General features: G+C 42.6%; 1 protein-coding gene across 1 annotated transcript in view; it reads left to right on the top strand.

The window, feature by feature from the left end:
- Nucleotides 1-24,335, top strand: part of atf6 (activating transcription factor 6) — a 91,654-nt gene that overhangs the window by 21,500 nt on the left and 45,819 nt on the right. The window contains exon 7 of the mRNA XM_017723734.2: nt 2,567-2,748. Within this exon, the coding sequence (XP_017579223.1) occupies nt 2,567-2,748 (182 nt within the window). The remainder of the gene's footprint in view (nt 1-2,566; nt 2,749-24,335) is intronic.

Here is a 24,335-nt window from a genome sequence, read left to right as displayed (position 1 = left end):
GTGGGCAGCTAGTCCAAGGCAGGTGGCGGTAGCTGGGGCTTGGGCAGCTGGTCTGAAGCGGGTAGCAGGACAGCTCGATAGTCGGTCTTCCATCAGTGTCCGCCCAGCTATACCACACAGAAAGCATCAATGAGAAGATGAACGTCAAGCTCGTTTTGCACTCTTATTTTATTGGGATAAAACTTCCAGCTTCATTAAGTGAATGTGTTCCATTTGGTATGAGGTTTGAACCAATTAACAAATTAGCACCTTTTATTTTCAAAGAAAAATGGATGAAGTGAAAAATGTTAGTATGTGAAAAGGCTAGTAAAGGCACTGCTGTGCCCGATCCACTCATACCAGCGCAACACACACTAACTCGCTCACCACCACGTCAGTTTTACTGCAGTGCTGAGATTGATCCACCACCCCAATAGTACCTGCTCTGTGAGGGTCCATGGGGGTCCTGACCACTGAAGAACAGGGTAAAAGGAGGCTAACAAAGTATCAGAGAAACAGATGGACTACAGTCTGTAACTGTAGAACTACAAAGTGCAGCTATAGAGTAAGTGGAGCTCATAAAATGGACAATGAGCCTAGAAACAAGGAGGTGGTCATAATGTTTTGACTGATTGGTGTATTTAGTCTGTGTGACTTCGTTGTTTTGATGCTTTGACTTATTGTCAGTAGTATAGCATTGATTGGCTCATTGGTGGGAGAAAAGAAACAGCAGTTAGTCATCCTGTGGTGAACTGTGTGCCTTCAGTCGACAGCTGTGCTGTGCATGAGAGACCGTGCCTCACAGGCGTTTTACCACGGAGAATAAACAAGGACTCTCTTTAACTCCTTCTCACAGTCTGTAGTGTAAACACTGGGATCTCTTAAAGTGCCCAGAAATTGATGGAAGATCAAACAGAGTCAAAAAGCAACAGACTCTTCAGTCTTTCTGAACTCAGTTACTGGGATTCAGTACAGGCCTGACTATTATTGGTGAAATAAGGTGGGCTGATGTTGAGATTGTTCAGAAAGTGAAAATCGTGCTAATGAAGCAGTGATATTGCTATAAAATTGGTTCTTTTTATATTATAATTAGTTATTATATAAGTTACTAATTCATGAGGGTTTTTTTGTGTTATGTCTTTTATAGAGATTGCTGTATTATTATAGTCCTCTAACACACACACACAAAAAAAACTGGTAATAATCCTCCTGATAATATTCGAGTCTGACTGATATGAAACATTTGTTGCTGATACTTATTTAAGGGGCTAAAATTAAAATAAGAATTTTAGCAATAATAAATCTTATTTAAAGGCCAACATATTATATTTTTTTCTTTTTCTTTTTTTCCCCTCTCAGCTTTGTGATTTTATGTGCCAAAAAAGTGAACCTCACTTTATCCCTTACAATTAAACAGGTTATTTTTGTTACTGTGCCTTTAAGACCGACATCAGTAAATGAGCTCTGTTCTGCGTAATTATTTTAATGCTATTACACAAATACTTTATGGAAGGATAATGTGAGGATGATTGGAGGAGGAGGAAGAAGAGTAAAAGCAATTTAACAGATACCAACAAAACCAAGAATTAACCTACAATACTGGGAGCTCCGCCCCCGCCACTACAGTGTTTTTCCAGGTCTGACAGATAATATTAGTAATAGTGGTAATAAGAGTAATTATAATAACAATAATAACACATTTAATAGCAGTCACAGCTGACAACAATAAATAAATAAGTAAATCAATGAGTGTTTACATACACTCAATAATCTGATCATAGACAGATATCTGCAGTTATCTGATTATTTGAGTGGTCATGTAAACACCATACTCTGATCTACAAATCCGTTTAAGAAATCTGATGAAGAGGCTGGATTCTAGCTCAGTAATCAGATTTCTCAGTGCATGAACTCTTACTCTGATTTCTTTCAGATTTCTCAGACTGCGCATGCGCGAGATCAGACGGTGGATGTTTCGAGATGCAGCAAAACACTTTTGAGTGACGATGAAATCAAACATAAAATGAAGGAGTTAACTATTCATCTTCTAGATGATGTTTGTTCATATATTCAAGTAAAGTGGCGCAATGTTTAAAAAAAAAGCTGCGGTATTTACGCGGTTTATATGGTTTTACGTTACGTTTACGTCACATCTTCTGTGAGTTTATTGGCTGGCTGTAAAGCAGAAATCTGATTACTGTCTGACTCATGTCGACCCGGAGTTTCCCCATTATCTGATTACTCAAGTACACATAAACGTGTTGATTAGATTACTGACAAAATCGGATTTTCTGCAGTTATCAGATTATTAAGTGCATGTTAAGGCACTCCATGTTTGTAACTATTACCATCGATGCCAAAGCTTTCGTATCGGTCAGGCTCCATCTCTCACCCCACAGATCCAGGCTTCTGACACTTCTCAAGTCTTATGTAGGCTTCTTTCATTTAAATTAACACCCCCACCCCCCAGTTCCCTCTCTGCAGCTCTGTTTTCTCTTGTGCAACTCTTAAGTACACATTTAGGATGTTTCTAATCTAGGTTTCTTTTCTTTTCTGTGCTCTTTTATTTTTCTTTCTCTCTTCTCAGGTCGTCCCATCTTACTGTCTCAGCCCACCCAGGTGCTGCAGCTCCAGACCCCCCAGGCTGTGTCTGCGCGGACGCTCACTACCCCCACAGTGGCGCAAGAGAGACCCACTAACCTCTCCACCCCTCTCGTGCCTCCACCTGTCGTTACCATCCCTTTCCAGAATGCCGCGTCAGACGACGATGTAAGTTTTTACTAAACCAGCCAAGGTTATGTCGAAACACCTCCTTCCCATTAATGAAATTAGCCTTGGGATTTTGGCTTCAGTCCAGTGTTCCAGATGAAACCATGTTGTCAGCCTCCACTGATTGCTCCTGACACTTATTTTCTGCTTGTTTCACAGTGTTTTAAGATTATTTCGTTGTTTAGGTGTAGTTTGTTTTGTGGAATTCATGCTTCTAAACTGAAAAAGACATGGAAATATAGACTTATTTGTTCACTAGGTTTCCCAGGGCATGTAATGAGAAACTTGGAAAGGCCATTCTACCTGGAAGGCATTGTCCAGTCATGTGCTTGAAAATGCTTAACCCTCTACTCCACACATTATGAGAGCAATTTAAAACGATATATCGGATTCACTTTTCTTGCACAAAGTCGACACTTTAAAAAAAAAAAAAAAAAGTATTAGTCCCACAAACGGAGAAATTTCACCTCTGCGTTTAACCTATCCGTGAAGGAAAACACCACATACACACTAGTGAGCACATATTTTAGGGGCAGTGAGCACACATGCCCGGAGTGGTGGGCAGCCCTGTCCACGGCGCCCGGGGAGCAGTTGGGGGTTAGGTGTCTTGCTCAAGGGCACCTCAGTCATGTACTGTCAGCACTGGGGATCGAACCGGCAAACTTCTGGTCACAGGGCCAGTTCCCTAACCTCCAGCCCACGACTGCACCAAAGTACATTTTGAGAACCCAAGAGAAGAAAAATCCACACTGCTCCAGAAGGGCTTGGATGCCTCAGAGAAAGATGCAGTTTGCAAAACGACAACCTTATTATTGCATTCAAATCATTTTTTAATAATAATGTGTGCAGTGGTCTTTTTGGGTATGTTGCCTTGTGGCAACACTGCGCGACGATGGGACGAAATATAGATCCACGTTCTCTGAAGTGGTAAGATCTGGCTTGTGACTGGCTGAATCCATTCCACTGTTGCACGATGTTGCTTCTAGGCAACAGGCACATTTCTGCAATTTTGCAAAACTGAAAAATTTAACTGAATGTTAAAAAGAGGTTTGAAAGGGCCCACTAAGAGAGAGTATGCTTTTTTACTGACTTACTCAAACTCTGTCCTTTATTGTTAACTCAGTGTCAGTGTCCTTAAATATGTATAATGCTACTGTAAAGTGAGGAGAAGGTTTGTTACCCTGATGCAACATCGTGCAATAGAGGGGTAAGACCACCAGCTGGGTGGCTGTGAGTTAATGGGATTCTTCGGCCACAGAGTGCTAATGTTAGTGCTTATGTGGTCCACTTAGCATCACATGTTAAATAGGCATGGCTTTCCGTTCTTATTTCAGTCAGACTTGCATGCAGCTTTCTGTGAACTACAGAATGCCCCATGCTCTGAAAGCAATCCTTGTGCATTCCTCTGTCAGATGTTCAGTAAAGTGGATGGAGGCCTTGTTGGGTCACCTCGCATTCTTTACTGGTAATAAAAAAGGGGAGAGAGGCGAAATCGTTAACTGGTGTTGCTGTAATTCAAAACAGTCTGTGCAAATACTCACTCATCCTGTCATAGATATTTACCTCTGCATAGTAATAAAAATGAGAATTGTTGCTGAAATCTACAGTTTGTGTTAGACTGCTGCCAGACTGTATAAAATCACAGGGGACTGTTGTTTCTGACAGTCTAACTAAATGGACACTGGAAATGAATGTTTTTTTTACACATTAATACTTTAGCGTAATTGCTAAGGAACAGTTGGAGCTTGAAATACACTGCTCATAAAAATAAAGGGAACACTCAAATAACACATCCTAGTCTGAATGAATGAAATATTCTCATTGAATACTTTGTTCTGTACAAAGTTGAATGTGCTGACAACAAAATCAAACAAAAATCATCAATGGAAATCAAATTTATTAACCAATGGAGGCCTGGATTTGGAGTCACACACAAAATTAAAGTGGAAAAACACACTACAGGCTGATCCAACTTTGATGTAATGTCCTTAAAACAAGTCAAAATGAGGCTCAGTATTGTGTGTGGCCTCCACGTTCCTGTATGACCTCCCTACAACGCCTGGGCATGCTCCTGATGAGGTGGTGGATGGTCTCATGAGGGATCTCCTCCCAGACCTGGACTAAAGCAGTAGTGCAACGTGGCGTTGGTGGCTGGAGCGAGACATGATGTCCCAGATGTGCTCAATCGGATTCAGGTCTGGGGAACGGGCGGGCCAGTCCATACCTTCAATGCCTTCATCTTGCAGGAACTGCTGACACACTCCTGCCACATGAGGATCTAGCATTGTCCTGCATTAGGAGGAACCCAGAGCCAACCGCACCAGCATATGGTCTCACAAGGGGCCTGAGGATCTCATCTTGGTACCTAATGGCAGTCAGGCTACCTCTGGCGAGCACATGGAGGGCTGTGCGGCCCTCCAAAGAAATGCCACCCCACACCATTACTGACCCACTGCCACACCGGTGATGCTGAAGGATGTTGCAGGCAGCAGATCGCTCTCCACTGCGTCTCCAGACTCTGTCACGGCTGTCACATGTGCTCAGTGTGAACCTGCTTTCATCTGTGAAGAGCACAGGGCGCCAGTGGCGAATTTGCCAATCCTGGTGTTCTCTGGCAAACACCAAGCGTCCTGCACGGTGTTGGGCTGTGAGCATGACCCCCATCTGTGGACGTTGGGCCCTCATACCATCCTTATGGAGTCGGTTTCTAACCGTTTGTGCAGACACATGCACATTTGTGGCCTGCTGGAGGTCATTTTGTGGGGCTCTGGCAGTGCTCTTCCTGTTCCTCCTTGCACAAAGCCGGAGGTAGCGGTCCTGCTGCTGGGTTGTTGCCCTCCTACGGCCTCCGCCACGTCTCCTGGTGTACTGGCCTGTCTCCTGGTAGCGCCTCCAGCCTCTGGACACTACGCTGACAGACACAGCAAACCTTCTTGCCACAGCTCACATTGATGTGCCATCCTGGATGAGCTGCACTACCTGAGCCACTTGTGTGGGGTGTAGAGTCCGTCTCATGCTACCACGAGTGTGAAAGCACCACCAACATTCAAAAGGGACCAAAACATCAGCCAGAAAGCAGAAAGGTACTGAGAAGTGGTCTGTGGTCCCCACCTGCAGAACCACTCCTTTATTGAGTGTGTCTTGCTAATTGCCAATGATTTCCACGTCTATTCCATTTGCACAACAGCTGTGAAATTGGTTGTCAATCAGTGTTGCAGTTTGGATTTCACAGAAGTTTGATTTACTTGGAGTTATATTGTGTTGTTTAAGTGTTCCCTTTATTTTTTGAGCAGTGTATTTGTCCAGGCAGTGGTCGGGTTCAGTTGGCCTCAGACATCATTTCTCAAATGTGGCCAAAAGTATGTGGGCACATCATTTTGATCATTTTTGCACAGGTAGGCAAAAGCGGCTGCGCTGCACGACGCCTTCAGTTTGCTGTGCTTTGTGAATGATTCACCTGTGAGACACACAGACCTTTTAATTGTGTTTTCACTTCAGGTTTGGAGTTGCTGAACTGTTCAGTTCAGTTCAGTTTCTCTCTGCTGTTCACACCTCGTTCAGCTCCGGAAGGGAGTAATCAGCTAATAATAACAGGAATTTTAACCAGGAAACCACAGTTATGCAGAGCAGGTGTTTCAGGACTGGAGCTGAGCTCTGAACTAACTGCACTAGCAAACGTACAGAACCACGTCTGTCGGAACATGACGTCGTTTTCCGTCCCACGACATTCAGTCTGATATTTAATGTTCATGTTTCTCCATTCAAACGTCATTTAAATCTCCAGGAACAGAGAGTTATACTGGGGGTCTGCAGCTCCCTGGGGGGATGACTGTTCATCTCTCGACTGTTAACATCAGCTAAAGTTCTCTAAAGGCCAGCATTGATCACATCTGTGTTAATTAGCTGATGTCGTTTCCCTCTTTATGCAACACCATGGGATCCTTTACCCACCCTGACATGAGGAGCTGGTGGGCTTCTGTGCTTTTAAATGCTTTGGGAGACTCTCTAGAACATGGAAAGGGGTTGTATATGAGATAAATATAAATGTCACGAAAAACACGAATGCAGTAGCTTTTCCGCCGGTTTAAGTGGGGCCAGGAGTCTGGGGGGGGGCTTTATAAGGGGAAATATTTTTTCTTTTCCAAAGTCAGGAGAGTAACTTTCGCCATCTTTCACCTCTAGTTACGTTCGTGACGAGCAGCAAAGCCAGAAGTTTAGTCCCAAATGTGGCAGCTGCAACAGAAAAACCGTGTGAATAGAAGCCTAGAATAGAACTTCATACAAGAGCCCATTCATTTAAGTGTGAATAAGTGCACAGCAAAAGCCCCCCAACTTCACTTTGCTCTGATGCGCTGATATGTATAGTTTTTGGAAGTGGTTTTCACAAAAGACGGCCAACAGGAGACCCTCAGAAGACGCAGAGGTGCTTATTGGTGATAGAGGTTCTCCATATGCTGTTTTTGTTTGATGTATCGATACCGTACAGAATCGTTACACCCTTTTGCACAGCTGACGCACACGGCAGCCCACGTTCCCCATGTGTACCCGGGTTTCCGCAGGACCGTGCAGTAGGGCCACAGCTGTGGTCAGGGCTGTGCTGAGGGCGTGGCTTTGATTTGGTGCGTAGTGGGCTGAGAGCTCCAGTGTCGTTTGGAGGAGATGCTGTTAATGCTGGTTGACGTAGGAGGGGTCAGTTGGCCCTGAGTTTCGTCCAGCAGCGTGAGACTGATTTCTCTTTAAGAAAGACGCTCCATGTGTTGCATCATGTATTACCTGTGTTTTGCAGAGCTGCCAAGCCAGAGAAAGCAATAGACATATAGAGGAAAATAAAGAGAAAAGGAGAGAGGAAAAGAGAGGTCTGCTCTCACATTTGATGGTGTTTGTTCATCAAATGCGGATCTAATGGAAAGCATATGGCAGTCCAGATGGACCATCCTCACTTTGACTGAAAGGCCTTCTGACACTGTGTGAAGTGTGTTTGTTTTTAATAGAGGGGGACGATATGAACTCACGCTGATTTCCACTATTCAGATGGTAGCGATGAAGTTTAGGAACCACTGCTTAAATTCCATATTTTAGGAAGAACACACCTCTGCATGGTTTAATATGAAATTACTGTTTATTTGCTGAATTGAACATATTTAACACTGTTTGTTTGTTTGTTTTCCTGTATGTTAAATAAATAGGCACAAAAAAGCCATGTTTAAGTTTATCTGTAGAGAAATGTTTACATATTTTCACTTAGAAATCATTTTTTTTCCACTTTTGCACACAATTGTATATTTTCGCAATAATGTTATTATTAAAATAGTATTGTTATTATCATTATTTATTTTAATAAGCTCTTTAAAGTTAATAAATGATACTTTTTGCAATGACAAAATGCATCACGTGGGCAAATCCAAATCAACAAACATGGTTAAAGTTAGAAAAATATGGTGATATTTCATCAGTCTGGTGAGAACTAATACCCCTTTCTGACCATGTGCTGCAGTTTTATTACAATGTGAGTATAAACGTGAAATGTTGAACAAACATTATTTTGCCCAAAGAAGTTACTGTGCACATGCATTTTCAGTTTTATCAAGATGCAAGCAGTGTAAATGGGTGCAACAGTGGTTTTAAGGCCCAACTGTTTACCTTAAATCAGTTTTTCCAGGTGAAAAGTTTGTATTTGTACCTTTTCATAACCGAATGTGTTAAAAGAGAACAGTGGAATAAAAGCCTGGAGGCGAGGCAGGGTGTGTGGAGTCCTTAAGTATTGCCCACCTCTATAGTTCGTAGAACTGACATGCCTTTGTCAGACAGGAAAAGAACAGGTTAAGGTTAAGGTCAGGTTTAGGGTTGGACTTTACATATTGCAAGAGACAAATTTTTCACCCCACAAACCAGCCTCTGTGAAGTATTGGTGACCGACTGAGGATGTCAGATGAGTGCATGATTGACTGATGTTGTGTCCATAGTTGTGCTGAAAATATTATTTGTTAAACATTCTTAAATAAACATTTAGGGGTAAATGTAAGAAAGTGAAAGATCTTTTATGTGAACATGACGACATTCAGCCCGTGATCCAGAGACATAGTGTTTTTGTGCAGTGATTTTCCAGATTGAGTTTCATTTGACGTGTCAAACTGCCGCCTGAGATTAATCGAGAAATGGAGAGTCGGATTCCAGCGGTTCAGCTGGTGAGTCAGCATGTTTTTCCACATAGATCCTCTAAGAAATGTTCTCTCAGTCACATTAAGCTTAAACAATTCCAGAAGTTGACAATCCGAAATTTGGGTCAGTCACATTAAAGGACAGCCTACAGAGGATGAGAGTATCTATATGTGGTAGAGGTGCACGGGCTATCGGTGAACTATACAATGTGTGTGTGTGTGTGTGTGTGTGTGTGTGTGTGTGTGTGTGTGTGTGTGTGTGTATGTGTATGTACATGCATATATATATACACACACACACATATGTGTGTGTGTGTGATGTATGTATGTATGTATATATGTGTGTGTGTGTGTGTATGTATGTATGTGTGTATATATATATATATATATATATATACATATATACATATATACATGACCTGAAGAAATTAGTTTTTCATTTTGGAAAAGTGGTTCATTGCATGGAATAAAGTTAATCTTTAATCATATTTTGATTTATACAGTGGGTTGCAAAAGTATTCAGCCCCCTTGAACTTTTCAACCTTTTGCCACATTTCAGGCTTCAAACATAAAGATATGAAATTGACATTTTTTGTGAAGAGTCAACAACAAGTGGGACACAATCGTGAAGTGGAACGAAATTTGTTGGATATTTTAAACTTTTTTTAGAAATAAAAAACTGAAAAGTGGGGCGTGCAATATTATTCAGCCCCCTTGCTTTAATACTTTGTAGCGCCACCTTTTGCTGTGATTACAGCTGCAAGTGGCTTGGGGTACGTCTCTGTCAGTCTTGCACATCGAGAGACTGAAATTTTTGCCCATTCTTCCTTGCAAAACAGCTCGAGTTCAGTGAAGTTGGATGGAGAGCGTTTGTGAACAGCAGTTTTCAGCTCTTTCCACAGATTCTCGAGTGGATTCAGGTCTGGACTTTGACTTGGCCATTCTAACACCTGGATACGTTTATTTGTGAACCATTCCATTGTAGATGTTGCTTTATGTTTTGGATCATTGTCTTGTTGGAAGATAAATCTCCGTCCCAGTCTCAGGTCTTTTGCAGACTCCAACAGGTTTTCTTCCAGAATGGTCCTGTATTTGGCTCCATCCATCTTCCCATCAATATTAACCATCTTCCCTGTCCCTGCTGAAGAAAAGCAGGCCCAAACCATGATGCTGCCACCACCATGTTTGACAGTGGGGATGGTGTGTTCAGGGTGATGAGCTGTATTGCTTTTACGCCAAACATAAGTTCGATTTTGGTTTCATCTGACCAGAGCACCTTCTTCCACATGTTTGGTGTGTCTCCCAGGTGGCTTGTGGCAAACATTAAATGAGACTTTTTATGGATATCTTTGAGAAATGGCTTTTTCTTGCCACTCTTCCATAAAGCCCAGATTTGTGCAGTGTACGACTGATCGTTGTCCTATGGACAAAGTCTCCCACCTCAGCTGTAGATCTCTGCAGTTCATCCAGAGTGATCATGGGCCTCTTGGCTGCATCTATGATCAGTCTTCTCCTTGTTTGAGCTGAAAGTTTAGAGGGACGGCCGGGTCTTGGTAGATTTGCAGTGGTCTGATGCTCCTTCCATTTCAATATGATCGCTTGCACAGTGCTCCTTGAGATGTTTAAAGCTTGGGAAATCTTTTTCTATCCAAATCCGGCTTTAAACCTCTCCACAACAGTATCTCGGACCTGCCTAGTGTGTTCCTTGGTCTTCATGATGCTCTCTGCGCTTTAAACAGAACTCTGAGACTATCACAGAGCAGGTGCATTTATACGGAGACTTGATTACACACAGGTGGATTCTATTTATCATCATCAGTCATTTAGGTCAACATTGGATCATTCAGAGATCCTCACTGAACTTCTGGAGTGAGTTTGCTGCACTGAAAGTAAAGGGGCCGAATAATATTGCACGCCCCACTTTTCAGTTTTTTATTTCTAAAAAAAGTTTAAAATATCCAATAAATTTCGTTCCACTTCACAATTGTGTCCCACTTGTTGTTGATTCTTCACAAAAAATTACAATTTCATATCTTTATGTTTGAAGCCTGAAATGTGGCAAAAGGTTGAAAAGTTCAAGGGGGCTGAATACTTTTGCAACCCACTGTATTTACTTACAGGGCTTTGTGATACATGTGCTCTCATGCACATTCACATTTATGGACCACAGATGTGCTTGCATGCGTTGTATGTCTGAGTGTATATATCTGCGTACATGCATGTGTACTAAGCACGTGTTCTATGTGTTGCTGTATGAACATTTGTCTTTGTCAGGAATCTGTAATATGATATGTGCAAAAATTCAGCCGAGAAATGTCATGTGAACAAGGCAGTCTAATATCTCCAACAGTGTTCTGCCAAGCTATCGCAGAACCATCACATTTACTGTTGCGGTTGTTTGCCAGAATAGCCCCAGGCAGTCCAGGCCTCTTTAACTTCTCAATCAAGAAGTTATCAAAATATAAATGTTTTGGTGGGAGTCAAGGGCTGTAACTCACCATCTGGGGCATTTATCTAAGTTTTATCAATGAAAAGTAATTATTTTGTGATGTACCTCAGTCAAAAACTCCAGTATTATTTTTTTTATTCTTATATCATAATATAAACAGATCTATGTTTTGGTTATAGTAAGTAAAAAAAAAACCTTGCATGAGGTGCAGGATACTCACTTTTATCCACACACAAATACATGTCTTGCAGTGGTGGACAAAGTAAACAAATCATGTAGTTGAGTTAAAGTAGAGACACTCAAGGTAAAATATTACTCCAGTAAAAGTAGAGGTTCCTCCCTTTAGACCTCCACTTGAGTAAAAGTACTAAAGTATTTACCTTCAAATGTACTTAAGTATAAAGTAAAAGTACTAAAAGAGTAATTATGGCTCTGATGTCCTGTTATCATTTTATAACAAGACTCACTTCATAAACTCATTTTAGGTGAAAATCCTCCAGTGTCTCTCTTGGTAAACCAGTCTTTTACAACCCCAATTCCAATTAAGTTGGGACATTGTGTAAAACATAAATAAAAACAGAATATGATGATTTGCAAATCCTTTTCAATCTATATTCAATTGAATACACTACAAAGACAAGATATTTAATGTTCAAACGGATAAACTTGATTGTTTTTTGCAAACATTCACTCATTTTGAATTGGAAATCATCGTATTCTGTTTTTATTTATGTTTTACACAGCATCCCAACTTCATTGAAATTGGGGTTGTAATAGAACGTTATTAATTAGTGACGCTGACGTCTATTAAAGTGATCATAAGCGCAAAACACCGAAGGTAAACAGTTTCCATCAGGGAGAACCGAGTGGCTCTGAAATCACTTTTTACACACAAGCAAAGATTCAGTTTAAGATTTATTTACAACTTAGTTCCAAGTTTAAGTTTAAAAACTGGCTTTAATCACAGGTTCTCAAATATGCTTTGTTTACCCTGTTCTTCAGTGTGAGGGTCCATGGGGGTCCTGACCACTGAAGAACAGGGTAAAAGGGGGCTAACAAAGTATCAGAGAAACAGATGGACTACAGTCTGTAACTGTGCACCTGTATAGTAAGTGGAGCTGATAAAATGGACAATGAGCGTAGAAATGAGTGTGTGTGTGTGTGTGTGTGTGTGTGTGTATGTGTGTGTATGTGTGTGTGTATGTATGTATGTATGTATATATATATATATATATATATATATATATATATATATATATATATATATATATATATATATATATATATATATATATATATATATATCTCTCTCACTCACACACACACACACACACACACACACACACACACACACACACACACACACACACACACACACACAGATTCACTGGATTATGCATCCGAACAGCTGCGCTGTTTGTATGTGTGCATAGCTTGAATTCACCTGTGCAGCACCTGTGGTGAGCCCGTCATGTCAGTAATTATCTCTGCCATTAGCCCTTTAACTGCAGTTGCGTGTGGAGCCCCCCTCAATTTGAAAGCGTTTTGGAGGACAATTGTAACGTGACCTCAGAGCAGGAAGAATTCTTTTTATCTCCAGATACCTAACCTGCTTGCTAATGCTCTGTTTGCAGCATCTGGGACAAATGTGGATTATCTGGAAAGCTATCAGTGATGCTCATTAGCAACAGAACTAATCATTTGTGGCCTCCTTTCTCCACTTTCTTCTCCTCAAAGCAAGAGCATGAGAGGAGATGTGGAGCCACTGGCCCTGAGATACCTAAAGTGAAACGGTGCGGCACAAGCAATGAAGAAATCCTAGAGGCTGCCATATGGGGATATAGTATGGCAGGGTCAGTTAAAAGATCTGGTCTTCAGGCCGTTGGAGGATGCGTGTGGTCTTTTCTTTTCCAGTCTGCATCTGCATAAGTCCAGAGGAGCGACAGATCGACGATTTGCTTTGACAAACGCATGCGTTTCTTAGAAGCACCCGCTTGTACACCACTAATGACCAGTTCGCTAAAGCAGTTATTTTCATTTCTGTCACTGAGAGTGACCAGCTGAAACTTCTCGCTTTAAAGGAACATTAATGGCACTGAAAACATACTGTTACTTCTATAAATAGGCATTTTTGTCCTTTTTTATAGGTAACAGAATGCCATATGGTGCTAAATCCTGCAGGCTTAGGTCTAAGTAAAACTACTTGAGGTTACTTTTTAACCTAATGTGGCTTCAGGCAAGGGTATGATGATTTAGGCACGCTTAGTGGTGGTATGTGCTAACTAGAAGAGTGATGCAAAGAGATGATGGTTTATACACCACTAGTGTGGGCAAACTGCATGCCTACATTATTACATACTTACTTCAGCCTGTGTCAAGTTGTTAAGCTACGTTCACATTACAAGCCTCGTTGCTTAAATCCAATCTCTCTGACATGATGGTTCACACTCGTTTAGGTAAGTGGTTCAAATTCGTCATTGATGTGAATGAACCAGTTTCCTGAAATGACCCTCATGAGCTCCTCCTACTCAGTAACGTCACGTGACTAAATCACTGCATCATCAGCACAAACTAACGAGCAGAACGAGCTTCGCTGAGAAGATCATTAACTCTGATCAGCTCTCAGCTTCATTATTAGAGCAAGACGAAGGAGGAAAAAGGTGAGATGAGCTGCTTTTCCACCGTTTACAGGCTTTAACTTATTTTCTCCGCTGCTGCCATGATAACATGAATTCTGAACTGAGTATCACATTAAGGTCGCATGGCCACGAATCAGATACGTATCCGATCTAGGACTGCATATAAAAGTCGGATTTGAGTCGGAAAGGCTCAGGTCGGATTTGAAAAGATCAGATTTGCGTCCACACAGCCCTGAAAATACCAGATCTGAGTCACATTAGGGCAGTAAATCAGATTTGTGCCACTTCAGCCTGATAATGTGAATGTAGCCTTAAGTAACCTCAAATGGACTGGCTCACGTGGTTTCTGACACTATATGACGTACTATAATCTAAAGCTGCACGATAGATTGTATTTTTATTGTGATCACATTGAGTTTCAGCGATAAACACAGTGTCAGAGCAGGGATGACCCGGGGGGGGGGGGGGGGGGGGGGGGGGGGGGGGGGGGGGGGGGGGGGGAGGACTCATATCTCCAAAATGGGAACTTTACAGGAGACAGAAAAAACGTACTGTACTTTTCATGTAAGAATTTCTTCCCCATTTTTGGCTGTTACTTTCGCTCCATTTTTGTCAAAAACAACAAAAATGGAAATACGAGGTTTTCTTCCAAGAGCAACGAAATATAAAATACCAAAAACCAAACTATCACACCAGACATTATTCACAAATTAAACATTATCCTACAGTGTCCCCTAAATTGAGGCTGTATATTGGATAACATTAGATTTATTGGATTGATGTTGGCTGATGCTGGGGGGGTTGACTGCATCAGGACTTACCTATCCATCCATCCATCCATCCATTTTCTAAGCCGCTTCTCCGTCAGGGTCGCGGGGGGGAGCTGGAGCCTATCCCAGCAGTCTTCGGGCGGAAGGCAGGATACACCCTGGACAGGTCGCCAGTCCATCGCAGGGCAGACACACAGACACAGACAGTCACTCACACACTCACACCTAGGGGCAGTTTAGCATGTCCAATTGGCCTGACTGCATGTCTTTGGACTGTGGGAGGAAACCGGAGAACCCGGAGGAAACCCACGCAGACACGGGGAGAACATGCAAACTCCACACAGAGAGGACCCTGGTCACCCGGCCGGGGAATCGAACCCAGGCCCTCCTTGCTGTGAGGCGACAGCGCTACCCACCACGCCACCGTGCCGCCAGGACTTACCTAGTTGTCTTAAAATCTGTCTCTACTGTTGCCATAGAGAGAACAGGAGGTCGTGCAGTTTGCAGGATGCCAACTGGTTCTAGCCCAAATCCGCAGATTTCGAACCTGAACCGTATTGGCTGATTGACTACATTTTACTTAAGAGGCAGAGACGTTAACTATTCACTGCACAGTGTTTGGCTCTATGGGCTCATAACTCCACTATGAAAGGTGGGCTAATTTGCTGGATATATGTAAATGAGTTCTGGTGACTTCACAGAAACAGTTCGTTCTAAACAGGCTGTTTTCCCCTGTATACCGTGTGGCCTGGGAAGCAAATGTGTTGGCCTTTATAATCCGTTTCTAATGCTCACAGCTGATGGTGGGGAGTGTCATCACGCTGCACAGTGAGTGTATTGACGGGGTCTAAACCGATCCGTGGCTCACTGCAGATGCGTTAACTGCTCCCTCAGCTCATACTAAGTAGGTTATTGGTTGTGTGTGTGGGTGTGTGTGTGTGGGTGTGTGGGTGTGTGTGCATATGTGCAGTGTGTGTTCAGTATGTGGGTTCTGTGCTTCCGCTATAATTTTTCCAAGTGATGTAAGGCCAGCTGTGAAACTTGGCCGCAGTTGACTATGTGTGCGTGCTTATTTGTATTACTCATCATCATTTTATGTAATAATTCAGGTGTTTGGACACAGCAACAGCTTTAAATAAAAGACTATCCCACCGATTTTTTATTTTTTAAACAATTTCCAAGTAATTCCGTCATTGAGAGAGTTACTCAGTCATGTGGAGTGTTTTAATGTGAAATAGTTCATTGTAGATTCTTTAAAAGGATGGTTATTCAAGGGTTCCGTAGTAAAGAAAATAGCTCTATATAGAACTAAGAACACTTAAAGAACACTTAAAGAACTGCAAAGGTTCTTTGCAGTGTGAAACGGTTCTTTCGAACTTTTTTAAAAAGGGTTCCATGTAGCACCAAAAAGGGTTCGTCTATTATTACGATGGCTTGTTACAATAGAAGGACCCTTTTTGGTGCTATATATTTTGTCCTGCTTTGGTCATATATTTGGTCCTTCTGTATAGAACCACCTACAGCATGTTGTGCATCAATCTGAAGAACCCTTTCACAATGCAAAGAACCCTTTAATCGTACAACGTGTTCTTTGAGTGTTCATGGTTCTATGTAGAACCCTTTTTCACTAAAGAACCATCTTTTTTTAAGAGTGTAGAGAAACTTGTTGTCTCAGATGTTATTACAGTGGTGATAGGAACCAGGGGTCGCCATGACTACAATACAAATATAGCTGTTTTATTTCCTGCCCAAAAACCGCCAGTGAGTCTACAGCTGTACATGTAATGTTGACGCTGGTAAAATAGTGTTAAATCTTAAGTACATTATTTGCCTTCAAGCCCCCTGCATGTGCCTCTTCACCATAAATCCATTTTTAAAATTAGTTTTTTTTAGACTTGCATCAGATTTCTAAACCATCATGAAACAATGACCAAACATAAAGCACTTAATAATCTGATAACCGAAGAAAATCAGATTTTGTCAGTAATCCAGTCAACACGTTTACATGCACTTGAGTAATCAGATAATGGGGAAACTCTGGGTCGACATGAGTCAGACAGTAATCAGATTTCTGCTTTACAACCAGCCAATAAACTCACAGAAGAAGACGTGACGTAAACGTAACGTAAAACTCAAACTTCTTTTAAAACGTCATTTAAACTTCGCACCACTTTACCTGAAAATAGGAACATACATCATCTAGAAGATGAAGAAAATATCAAATCATGCATTTTATTCCGAATTTCAGCATCACTCCAAAGGTGTTTTGCAGAGTCTCGTGGCAACACACACAATACTGAATATAATGACATAAAAAAATCTGATTAATGAGCTAAAATCCAGCCTCTTTAGCAGATTTCTTAATCGGATTTCTAAACGGGGTATGATGTTTACATGACCATTTGAATAATCATTTAACTGAAATCTGATCATGATCGGATTATTAAGTGCATGTTACAGCAGCACTCGGTGTCTCAGGCATCAGACAGCACATTTCTAACAATTTCATGTGATAACTTTCGGTGAGGGAGCTTTTAGAGATTTCAAACACTTCAGACGTCTTGTTCTAAAGCCACTGTAAGTTGGTTTCTCTAGAGCAGAGCATTTCACATCCAAACACTGATGAATGACTTTGTTTGCATCTTAAGCATTTCATTATACAAAAATGTTGAAAAATCTGTGGAATTTCCATTTAAGGCGATTCAGAAATGCAGCACATGGTTTTGGCTCTGCCGGGACTGTGTCTCAGGTCCACTCTGTTATAATAGCAGTGGTTATTCTCTTCATTTTAGCCAGTGGTTTCCCTGTTAAAGTAAAAAAAATCCCATTCGCAGCTTTATTGCAGGCTCTCCAGTTTTAAGATGGACCATAAATATGAGTTGCTTCTGGTTTTCACTTCTATTTTGCACTGAAATGAATAAGACGTGCAGCATACGCAGTCTTTTGCAGACTGGCATTTAGATTTCTTCACCAGCCTAGTCATTTTGCAATTGAAGTTTGTGAACGCAAGAAAGTTGGACCTGACAGTAAGAGTTATACGAGGTTTCGACGTTCCAAAACCCAGAAAATTCAATGTGTCTTTCTTGCCTTAATCCCCTCCCTCTCTTTCTCTCTCCTTCTGGGTTTGTCTTTTGCTTTGTGCTCAGAGGGACAGAGGCTCAGGGGTTTGCTCCTTCGACGTGGCAGACACACACACAGACACAGACAAACGCATGAAAAAACAACCCTCAGCAGCCCAGGGTTATGGCAGAAGAAAGAGAAAACAGTGATTATACGCCTGGAGAAAAATGCATGCACACATTCTCGCTCCCTCAGAGCTTTACTGCTCCAGTGACCTGCCAGTGTTGATGGATTTGTTGGTAAAGGCAAAAACAGTATAAAACTATATAACTTGCGTTATAATGTGCACATGCTCACTAACATTAGGACAGTTACTCATTCTGTGAGGTTCTGAAAGGTTTGACAGTCTTTATACAGACTGCTACGCTGGAAGTAACCCATTGCTGACCTTGTTTACGTATACACCCATCAGGCATAACATTATGGCCGCCCCGTTGTTTCTACGCTTATTGTCCATTTTATCAGCTCCACTTACTCTATAGGTGCACTTTGTAGTGCTACAGTTACAGACTGTAGTCCATCTGTTTCCCTTTTACCCTGTTCTTCAGTGTTCAGGACCCCCATGGACCCTCACAGAGCAGGTACTATTTGGGTGGTGGATCATTCTCAGCACTACAGTAACACTGACGTGGTGGTGGTGTGTTAATGTGTGTTGTGCTGGTACGAGTGGATCAGACACTCGTATTGGGTTGAGGTCAGGACTCTGTGCAGGCCAGTCAAGTTCTTCCACACCAAACTCGCTCATCTATGTCTTTATGGACCTGCTTTGTGCACTGGTGCAAGGTCATGTTGGACCAGGAAGGGGCCGTCCCCAAACTGTTCCCACAAAGTTGGGAGCATGAAATTATCCAAAATCTCTTGGTGCTGAAGCATTAAGAGTTCCTTTAACTGGAACTAAGGCGCCGAGCCCAATTCCTGAAAAACAACCCCACACCATAATCCCCCCTCCACCAAACTTTACACTTGGCACAATGTAGTCAGACAAGTACTGTTCCCCTGGCAACCACCAAACTCAGACTCGTCCATTGGATATCCACACGGAGGAACGTGATTGGTCACTCCAGAGAACACGTGTCCACTGCTCTAGAGTTGAGTGGCGGCGCTTTACACCACTGCATTCATGTTTTGCATTACGCTTGGTGATGTAAGGTTTGGATGCAGCTGCTCGGCCAATGAAACCCATTCCATGAAGCTCTCTATGCTGTTCTTGAACTGAACTGAAGGCCACATGACGTTTGGAGGTCTGTAGTGACTGACTCTGCAGAAAGTTGGTGACCTCCACACACTATGCGCCTCAGCATCCGCTGACCCTGCTCTGTTATTTTATGAGGCCGACCACTTCGTGGCTGAGTTGCTGTCGTTCCCAATTGCTTCCACTTTGTTATAACACCACTGACAGTTGACTGTGGAATATTTAGTAGTGAGGAAATCTTTCGACTGGACTTGTTGCACAGGTGGCGTCCAATCACGGTACCACAATGGAATTCACTGAGCTCCTGAGAGTGACCCATTCTTTCACTAATGTTTGTAGAAGCAGTCTGCAGGCCCAGGGTCTTGATTTTATACACATGTGGCCATGGAAGTGATCGGAACATCTGAATTCAATATTTGGATGGGTGAGTGAATACTTTTGGAAATATAGTGTGTATATATCAGCTCATATCAGTCAGTGCCTTAAAATCAGTATCAATATCGTGAACGGAATTTTCGTATTTGTTGGACCCCAGATTATCAGCACTCCTTCGTTCAGTTTTGGGTGTTGTCTGACTCTGCAGAGAGGAATTACTGAACCTCCAGACAGACTAACTATTGCAAACAATGATGTCGGCCTGTGACCTGCAGTCCCTGGGATAGAACTGACCTGCATGTGTTTTCAATGAAGGCTAATTGTTTGACCATTTCACTTCAGAATGAAAGTATGCAACTGTTGCCCAATAATGAGCGAGAAAGCATGACTGTTTAATTGTCTTGGGTGTAACCTAGCCATGCATACATTGTTGTTGCCATGTTTTCCAAAACCGTGCCTCCATGTTTGCCAAGGAAAATCCAGCATTCTCAACCTTCAGTAGACCCACAAAGGACTGTAAATCAGGCCATGAATCACTTCGTGGGAAAAAATATTGCTTCGGTTTGTTGTCGGCTTGCCGTATCTGGGGTCCCACAAAGTTTGACCAAACTGAAAGCCTGTTTGTTGCTTTACATAAGACACTGCCTGGTGGATCAAAAAAGAGGCTGAGATGCAAAGAGGTCTAAAAATATAGCTTAACAGTTTCAGAGATGATCTTAGTGCTGGAGTCATAGCTTTGTATATTTTAAAACACACACACACACACACACACACACTTCCTAAGCCGCTTCTCCCTCAAGGTCGCAGGTTGGGCGGAAGGCAGGATACACCCTGGACAGGTCGCCAGTCCATCGCAGGGCAGACAGACAGACAGACACAATCACTCACACCTAGGGGCAATTCAGCACATCCAGTTGGCCTAACTGGACGTCTTTGGACTGTGGGAGGAAACCGGAGGAAACCCACGCAGACACAGGGAGAACATGCAAACTCCACACAGAGAGGACCCCAGTCGCCTGGCCAGGGAATTGAACCCAGGCCCTTCTCGCTGTGAGGTGGCAGCGCTACCCACCCCACCACCGTGCCGCCAATATTTTAAAACGGATATCCAGATTTTGTTAATAGAATCTTTCATATCTTATTTTGCATCTTACTATTTATTGTTTATTGTTACTTTTAGGAGTTAACTGGGACCTTGAGTACACTATTTCATTCCACCCCATGTACCACATGTGATGCGAATCACAAAGCCTTATCTTATCTTGCATATGACGTATAAAGTAACTAGACCCCTTTAAATAACAAACTTAATAAGGGCCTAAAAGTAGGTATGGGATCATGAAGTGTGAAAGAATTCCAGCTTCGTGAGTTAAAGCTGATGGTCTTTGCTTTTGTGACAAAAGACAAAGACAGCCTGCTGATAAAAAATCTTGGAAATGTGACCACTACGACACATGCCTAAAAAGCTGCCAATAGAAGAAGGACACCGGATGGATTTGCAAGCCGGACTTCTGCCTCCCATCAGAGAGTCTGGTGTGTTTTGTCGTTAATCGTGAACAACCTCCATTGGGAGGAAAGGGTCGTTTGACTGACATGCAAACTATCCAATTGACTGTTGTGTAGGATGACCTTAAAAACAAATGAATGGTGGCTGTGCGCAATGGAAAAAAAAAAAGCACATGAATTCCGTTCTGACCATCGCATTAAGGTCACACGGCCACAAATCGGATACGTATCCAATCTAGAACCACATATGTAAGTGGCTCAGGTCAGATTTGAAAAGATCAGATTTGTGTCCTCACAGCTCTGAAAACATCAGATCTGAGTCGCATCAGGGTAAAAATGGGATTAGCGCCGCTTCAACGTGGTAATTTGAACAAAGCCTTAGTTCTCTGACATTATTTGCAACATTTTTTACATTTACATTTGGTATAGTGGTGTAGTGTAGTGGGTAACACTTCTGCCTTCTATGCTGTAGAATGGGGTTCAATCCCCGCCTGGCTAAACACCCTACACTATACCAGTAAGAGCCCTTGGGCAAGAATCAATATTGCCTTTGCCTTCCTGTGTAAAATGATCAAACTGTAAGTAGCTCTGGATAAGAGCGTCTGGCAAATGCTGTAAATGTAACTCGCCAGTCAGAGAAGAGCAAAGTTTTTTCCTGTTGGCTGGAACACACTGACTAATGGTGTCACTCCCTGCTGCATCTGGAGCCGGGTTGATTACGTTGCCTATAAGATGCCAGTGTCAATCATTTTGCCTTCTGGCACATTCACACAGTGAAGAGCATGCAGCTTTTCATTAATTTCATTTCCCATTAATTTACCAACCTGTGAACTGTCTCCTACTTTATAATATCTCCACAGAGAGCTGCTTGCAAAAGTTTGTTTCTGGATGGATAGATTAAAACCAATAAACGAAATTGTGTACAAACAGACGTGCAGATAGCCAGTTAGAATGCAACTGATAAAATCCATAGTTGCGGCTAACTTAACATGTTGTATATAGCTGATATTTAAGCAACAGAACAGTAGAGGAGTGTGTTGTCGCGAAATAACACCACGGCGAGTGGATCATCACAGCCGTGATGTTACTGGTGATAACTCACTCCTCGAGTGTTCTACTGCTTTAATACAGCAGTTAAATAAGTACAGTAAGAAATGAATAAACTGGCCGTGAACGCGGCGTTTAATATGTTTTAATGTTCAGTTCCTTCCTCCAAATTATAGCTCCTTAACGAGCAGCTTGTTGCTACGTCAGAGTAACGAGCTCCGCCCACTCACTGCACAGCCGGCAGTTCGTTCTCCAGCTCCTTACACTAAATTCCCAAACTGTCGTCACCACTGAGCAGCTTTTCAGTCGGCAGCTGTGACAGAAGAACAGCTAAACAACCTGGAATCAGCAAGAAATGAACCCAATACCATTCACCAAACGTGTCGTCTCATCTTCAGAGTCTGACCAAATCGGCTGTCAGTCAAATGTAATCTTAAATGTCCATTTTCTTTTTGTGGCAAAGTAAGAAGTAAAAACATTCAAATGGCTTGAGCATCTCCTACAGCTGTCAAACTCGGCGGAGTGATAGCGTTTGTGAAAAAAACAATGTTATGGTGAAATGGCGTAACATCTCAACCAATCAGCTCACGTGGCTGGAACCAACTGTTGTATATTAGTAAATATCCCGCTTCATGCATGTGTGGGCAGAGTCTCTGCGGCTGAAACAAGGCATGAGATGATGGTCAACTCTCACCAATTACGAAGTTGTTTCTAGCATCGTAGGCCGGTGGTCAGAGATTGTACTTTTTGTATGTACAAGTTATCCATCCATATTACGACAGAAAAGTGTGTACTGCTGTAGCCTGTATCAGTCTGTTCACCCAGGCAGTTCCAAGAGAGCTTCTTCCCCCGAGTCATCAGGCTGATAAACAGCAATTAGTGCTGGTGCATAGGTGTCTATAGGCCTGTCACTGCACCTGTCGTCATCATGATGATCTCCATGGACAATCCACACCGACTCACTGTGATCTCACTAACTTCAGTCTAGCCAATGTATACCTGCACATATAAATGGTCATCTTGCAGATCTACCCATCTGGATATTGACAATTCAGTATTCTATCCTCTGTGTACCCTGCATTTATCTGCCTCAGACTTACAAATTGCGTACATGGAAATATGGAGCTTTTATTTTATTTCATAACTTATTACTGTATCAGACTGTACAGTGGAAATTAGTGCTTGTGTTGTGCATGTTTGCTGCTCCACCGCAGCCTCCCCTTTGCCCTCTGATTTGAAGTGAAAATTTGGCATAATTAAAATAAAGCCATCCTCATCTGTCAGCACTTTATTGCTGATTTTGGGTGAAATGTGCCAATGATCGCAGAGCTTGGAGGCTATCTCACACAACCCCCCACCCCAGGTTAATCGCCATGGTGATGGTGTTGCCGCCTGGACTTCTTGGTAACCAAACATGATGTACGTTCCCAGGCCCTGTCCGTGGCACAGCTCCCAGGCTAAGTCTCTCGCACTCTCTCTCTCGCTCTCGCTCTCGCTCTCTCGCTCTCTCGCTCTCTCTCGCTCTCTCGCTCTCTCATAATCATCACCACATTAGCTCCAGAGCCCTAAACAGTCCTGAATGTGAGGGCAAACCAGGCCATTCCTGTTCAGCCTTACCTCCCTCTCTCACTCTGTCTCTCTTTCTCTCTCTCTCTTTGTGCATCTCCTTTTCTCTTTCCACATATTTCTGTCTGTCCGTCTGTATTTGTCTTTTTCTGTCAATCTGTTTTCCTCTCCCTTTGTCTCCCTCTCTCACTCTCTATTTGTTTTTCCTTTTCTCTTTCTGTGCGAGATGGTCTGTCTCTCATGATGTCTCTGGGTCTTCCTCTCTCTAACCCTCTCGCTGTGACTCTGGCGCTTCTCTCTCTCTCTCTCTCTCTCTCTCTCTCTCTCTCTCTCTCTCTCTCCCTCACTCTGTTCATTCTGTGTTCATCTCTCTTTCTGTCTGTCTGCTCCTTCACTGCTCTCACTGGCTCTGTCATGGCTGGGCGGTGCAGCCATTGTGTTCAGGCCCTGTTTGCATAAGCCCAGATTAAAAACCCTCCCCAAAGACGTTCTCATCGGATGAGCCAACATGCCTGTGCTGTCCTGCCGGATTGCGCGTCACTGCACTCGTTGAAAAGCGGTGAAAATTGAACGTTGCATAAAACCTTTGGTGCGAGTCGCGGCCGAGCAGAGGAGTGATGTTTTAACCTCTGAGCTAAGCGTGTGTTTTTGTATGGAGAGCAGAAATGCAGTGTGTCCTCTCTCCTCTCCGCTGAGCTGGCCCTTTCCTGCCCTGTTTGTCCAAAGGGCCCCGGTGGCTGGAACGTCTTGACGGATGCTCAGACT

This window comes from Pygocentrus nattereri, chromosome 4 (assembly GCF_015220715.1).
Source record: "Pygocentrus nattereri isolate fPygNat1 chromosome 4, fPygNat1.pri, whole genome shotgun sequence".
NCBI lineage: Eukaryota > Metazoa > Chordata > Actinopteri > Characiformes > Serrasalmidae > Pygocentrus > Pygocentrus nattereri.
This window is presented reverse-complemented; position numbering and strand designations above follow the sequence as displayed.